Source organism: Lathyrus oleraceus, chromosome 5, assembly GCF_024323335.1.
Source record: "Lathyrus oleraceus cultivar Zhongwan6 chromosome 5, CAAS_Psat_ZW6_1.0, whole genome shotgun sequence".
In the NCBI taxonomy this organism is placed as follows: Eukaryota; Viridiplantae; Streptophyta; class Magnoliopsida; order Fabales; family Fabaceae; genus Lathyrus; species Lathyrus oleraceus.
Genome location: NC_066583.1, coordinates 649,238,368 through 649,244,126, shown reverse-complemented (window position 1 = coordinate 649,244,126; position 5,759 = coordinate 649,238,368). Strand labels below are relative to the sequence as shown.

At 24.5% G+C, this 5,759-nt stretch overlaps 1 protein-coding gene across 1 annotated transcript; it reads right to left on the bottom strand.

The window, feature by feature from the left end:
- Positions 1–360: 360 nt before the first annotated feature.
- Positions 361–1,788, bottom strand: LOC127082680 (aspartic proteinase CDR1-like). The gene is made up of 3 exons (XM_051022905.1): positions 878–1,788; positions 512–782; positions 361–372 (listed from the first exon to the last, which is right to left on the bottom strand). The coding sequence occupies exons 1-3, from the start codon at positions 1,786–1,788 to the stop codon at positions 361–363; spliced, it is 1,194 nt and encodes a 397-aa protein (XP_050878862.1).
- Between the last annotated feature and the right edge of the window lie 3,971 nt (positions 1,789–5,759).

Sequence of the window (5,759 nt, the reverse complement as noted above, 5' to 3'; positions counted from 1 at the left end):
AGTCAAAATAAAATCCTTAAAATTGCAACGAATATCAATCAGGGAAGATCTATAAGAAGTGAATGACTGGAGATGCTAAGGAAGATTGGAAGTCTGTTGAATAGATTTAATGAAGCATTTGTGACGCACACAATTAGAGAAGCTAACTAGCTTGCAGATGCTCTAACAAAGGCCAGTTGTAGGTTAAATAGGGATATGCATTATTACACCATTACCCCTAATTTTATTGAGTAATTATTAATAGAGGGTATTATGGGGAGTATACCTCTATAGAGGTATCCTTGCAATTTGTTTTCTCTTTGGCCCTTTCGCCCTCCCCATTACCAAAAAATAGAAAGAAAAAAATATTTAAAATAGAAATTAGAGATAATCCTAAAGACATATAAAACAAAATATAGATTTTATTATAAATTTAATAAGTAAAGAGGTAATCAACCTGCCCCCTCTTTCAATACTTTGAACAATCAGTAGGTTTGAAAGAAACAATATTATTTTTGAGGTCATAACCAACCAAATAGTTCACTTGTGCGTTGTTTCCATAGATTCCTAAATCACGTTCATGTGGGAAAATACTAAAGCATTCAATCCCTTCAGATAAAAAACTAAAGTAGCCCTTAGAATCTAATTTAACATCTCCTCCACTAAAATGTGCAACAATTGCAGGATAGTTTGGTTGTTTGGGTGTGGATTGTTTGGATGTGGTATTATAACAAAGATTATAGAGACCACTATCATCGTGAAAACGCTCTAGTTTAACCATTTTTTTAACTGCGGATTCTAACCTATGATAAAAATGACGCGGAACAAAAGTTATAGTTAGTCAAGTAGAATATTATGGGTAGAAGCATTTATTCCTTTATTCTTAAAACCACTGTACTTTATTCTTTTACTTCCCACACTAACTGCTTTCAAATTTAGATAGTAATAGTCTACTTGGTTGTTTCCTATCATTTTAACCATAGGAGTTGAAACAACATTATTACCAAAAACAATAGCAGCATCTCCAAAACTAATCTTGCTAGATAGATTAACATTCCTATCACCAATTAAACAATATGAGAATCTTCCTTTAGTGGAAGATCCTAATTGTTTTATAAATGACATAGGTCCGATTCCAAGGCCAATTACACCTGAATTTTTTGCTGTTCTCCAAGTATTAGTGTGTCCACATCCTATCATAATTTTAGGAAATGAGACAATAGATCCAGAGGTGGACTCTAATGTAATTGTCTCCCAAATAAGATCTCCATGTGTCTTTGTTCCACGTCCATAATCTAATGTATATTCACAAACATCTCTATCATGAGAACAAGAAGCAACTTCTTCCGTAGATTTGCATGCACTAGAAGAACACGGAATGTTTTGGTAACTAGAAGATTTTGAAGGATTAAAAATAGGATATGTTTGGTTGTAACATATATCACAAGGCTTACATTGAAGCCATATTAAGTTGCTACCTGAGTCTAAAAGACCGTAGACCTTAAATGGAGGGGTACCAATAGAATAACTCATGAGATACTCACCATCATTGTCATCATAGGTCAAAGATAAGTTAAGTTTGTCTTTAGTAAGAGAAAATTCTTGATTGACATAATTGACACGGTTGATAGAACGATGTAAAGCATTGATAATTTGTTGAGATTTATTTTGTGTAGGGTTGTAGAGTGGTGATTTATAAGAATCACGGTGGATGAGTTCAACACTAAAACCATTGCTTATAGCATAAGAACAAACTACAAGACTAAAAAAGAAGAAGAAAACAACGATAAAAGATGAAAATTGTGACATTGCTCTAGAAATTTGGGTAAAAACTTGTTATAAGGAGTTATATTTTTTCATGCTTTTTATAAGATGAGGATGCAAATAGATCAACAAAAATAAGAGCATTAAAAATAGTTTATATTTGTTTAATTAAAAATAGTTTATATTTGTTTAATCACATGATTATTATTTGTTTGGTAAAAAATTATATATGCTAACTAGTATATTTATTTTAAATATTTAATTTGATTTTATTGGAAAAAAATCTGATATGATTTGCCGAATATGATTGATATATCTATTCAATGAAAAAAAAGAGACAATGTTTAATCATAGGCGTTTCATATTCTTCTTAGAGATCACTAATTTGTCCTTAAGGGCAATGTTAAGACCTCAGAAATAGAAAGTTTATATTTAAAAATCAATAATAAATAATATTTTAATTAAAATAATTTTAAAGAAAATTATACTATGCCCAAAAGGCACATATGTTAAAAACCCATAAATAAATAATTGGTGTTGAAAAAAACAATAAATGAAAATTTATTATTAATCTTTTAATTAAAATCAATGCATATTTTTCAAAAATTAATTATAACCCAAAACAGTCACGAATTTAATATTTTTTGGTAAAAAATTATATGTACTATTTGATTTGATTTTATTCAACTAAAAAGATTTGACTTTTTTATTTAACGAATATGATTATTATATTTCTATTAAATACAAAAAAATATTAAGATGTCAATAAATAATCATAGATATTTAATAATTTTCTTAGAAAATATATATTTTCTCCCATCACTATTATAAGTTTTTCAATATATTAAATAAATGATATATTTGATCGATATAAAGATCATTACAACAATCATTTAATCATTTAATTAGCTTTAAAAGATATTATTTATTTATAAAAATGATGAGAAAAAAAATATTTAAAAATAGTTACAATGCAACTTTTATAGTTTAGTTTCAAAAATAATTCAACAAATACCATGGTTAAATGCATTTTGTAAAAATGAAATTGCACCTCCAATTCATAATTATTAATTTTTTTAAACAATGAAATCTTCTCATTTAAATTTAGAGAGTCAAATCCCTCAACAAAATATTTATACTTAATTAAAATTTTAATCCATATATTTTACCCCGCAAAACTAGTCTCTATTATAAACACTTTTCGTCTCACTCACGTATATGCACTCGACAATGTTTGTCGGAAATGTATGAGAGCAATCCAAACTAGAGCTATATAGCATTAAAATAGTGAATATTTATTTAATCACATGTTTATTATTCTTTTTATTTGATTTGAACTAATATACCTATTATAAAGATTTGATTTAATTTTATTGAAAGAAAAAAAATTGATTTGAATTTTTTGTTTATAGAATATGATTAATATATTTCTATTCAATACGAAAGATTTAAAATTGTAATATTTAATAATAAATATTTTATAAGTATAAGATTTTTTTTTAATTTATTGAATAATTGATATATTTAGTCTACCTTAAAAGAGATTATTTTTTTAAAAATAATTACAATGCTACTTTTTAGTTTAGCTCCAAAATAATTAGTTAAATACTATGTTTTCAATTTAGATATGTCAAATTTTGTATTTATTAATTTTTTTAAAATAATAAAATCTTATAATTTCAATTTTTAGATATATCAATTTTTGTTAGGGATAGTTAAATGCCTCAACAAAATATGTTTACTTAATTAGAATTTTACTCCATATATTTTAGCCCAATTTCTAACTCTATTATAAACATTTTTTTGGTCGCACTCACGTATATGCACTCAACATTGTTGATATGCCACACGTTTATCAACATTAATGAATAAGAGCATCCCAAAACTAGAGTATTAAAGTAGTGAATATTAATTTAATTATAAGTTTAACGTTTTTCTTTATAAAAAGTTATATATGTTAACTATTACAGCTCCCGTCAAAAAATAAATAATATTATACCTATTATAAAGATTTGATTTGACTTTAACAAAAAAAATATTTTATTTGAAATTTCGTACCAAATATGGTTAATATATTTTTATTCAATGTAAAAAAAAATGAAAATGACAATATTAAATCCTTGGCATTTCATATTCTCCTTAGAAATTAATATTTATACCCTCTCCAATACAATTATGAAAATTAGTTTTTCTTAATGTATTGAATAATAAATGTATCATATCAAATATTTAATAAATTTGAAAAGATAATAATAGTTTGTAATAGAGACTAGAGAAAGTATATGTTTAAAAATTATTACAATCTACTTATTTAGTTTAGTTTTAAAAATAATTCAATAAATACCATTTTTTGATTAAATGTATTTGTAAAAAAAAATTACACCTCCAATATTTAATTATTAATTTTTATTTTTATTTTTATCATTAATATCAAATCCACCCGAAATTAATCCAAATCAAAATCAATTTTAATATCAAGTAGTTTCAATTCCTCAAGATCACAATTGCGAAAATCAATTATTAATTTTTTAAAACAATAAAATCTTCTCATTTTAATTCAGATATGTCAAATTTTGTTAAGAGAGTTAAATCCCTCAACAAAATATTATACCTAATTAAAATTTTACTCGATATAGTTTAGCTACAAAACTAGTCTATACTATAAACACTTTTCGTCTCACTCACATATATGCACTCAACAATTATAAAAAAAGAATGTTGATATATATATAATTACAATACGTTTTGCTTCAAAAATAATTTAATAAATACTACCTTTTGATTGAATGCATTTGTAAAAAAGGTTACACCTCAAATTAATTTTTTAAAACAATAAAATTTTGTCATTTCAATTTAGCTATAATTACAATTTTACTACATATATTTTAACATGAGATTAATTATTGTTAATCAAACTTATTTTAATATTTATAATTAACTGACAATATAAAATTCATTGTATTTTAATTAAATCCTTTTAACATTGCCACATAACTGATTACTACCCTTTTTCGTATCAGTCACATATATGCATTCACGTTGCTGATATGCCACATGTTTATCAACAATGAATAAGAGAAACCAAAAACTAGAGTGCTAATGTAGTGAATATTAATTTAATCACAAGTTAATTTTTTAATTTTATAAAAAAATTATATAGGTTAACTAACGTTAATTTTTTTGTTTTTTTCATATATCAAATAATTTTTAATTGATATTAAATTTTATAGAGATGATCTATATAATAATAATTGTTTAATCTAATTGTAGATTTTATTATACTAGTGAAGAGTTATTGGTTTAACATTTTTGTATCATTTGATTCTGACCCTTATATCTATTATAAATATTTGATTTGACTTTATTAAAAAAAAAGTTATATTTAAATTTTTTATTCACCGAGATTCAATGATTTTTTTCCAATGTCAATATAAAATCAATGGCGTTTCATATTCTTCTCATATTTATACTCTCCGATATTATTATTAAAAATATTTTTTTAAAATTTATTAAATAATTAATGTATCAGATCTATATAGAGGATAAATATATTATTTTTTCAACCAACTTGAAAAGAGAATGTTTGTTTATAATAGTGATCAATTTGAAAAGAGAATATTTGTTTATAATTGTGACGGAGAGAAAGTATAATAAACTGAAACAACTGCAAGTGTTATTTAAAAGGGTAAAGTTCCAGTCGTATTGGTGGTTACAGTCAAAATATGTTACTTTTGATTATGATTACGAGATATGGAGGTTACATCTTTTATCTTGTTTATCAACTGTTATGTAGACCGTTTATTGCTGATTGTTTCATAATCGCAGGTTGTAATTTTGGATATTTTCTTATCATTTTCGAATATGTTTTAAACACCGAACCAAAGATCGAACTGATGAAACATTTGAGTTAAGATTCAATTGGTTCAATCGATTAAACATACGGTCGAACCGTTTATTAAATAAACTAATAATATAAAACTAAATTTCATTAATATATCACAAACAATCATATGTTC

Bases quoted from the DNA above. Each gene is read 5' to 3' on its own strand.
- LOC127082680 (XM_051022905.1), bottom strand. From the start codon at position 1,788: ATGTCACAATTTTCATCTTTTATCGTTGTTTTCTTCTTCTTTTTTAGT. The intron at 783-877 runs GTACAGTGGTTT...TTTTTATCATAG, and splicing joins GTGGGAAGTAAAAGAATAAA to GTTAGAATCCGCAGTTAAAA.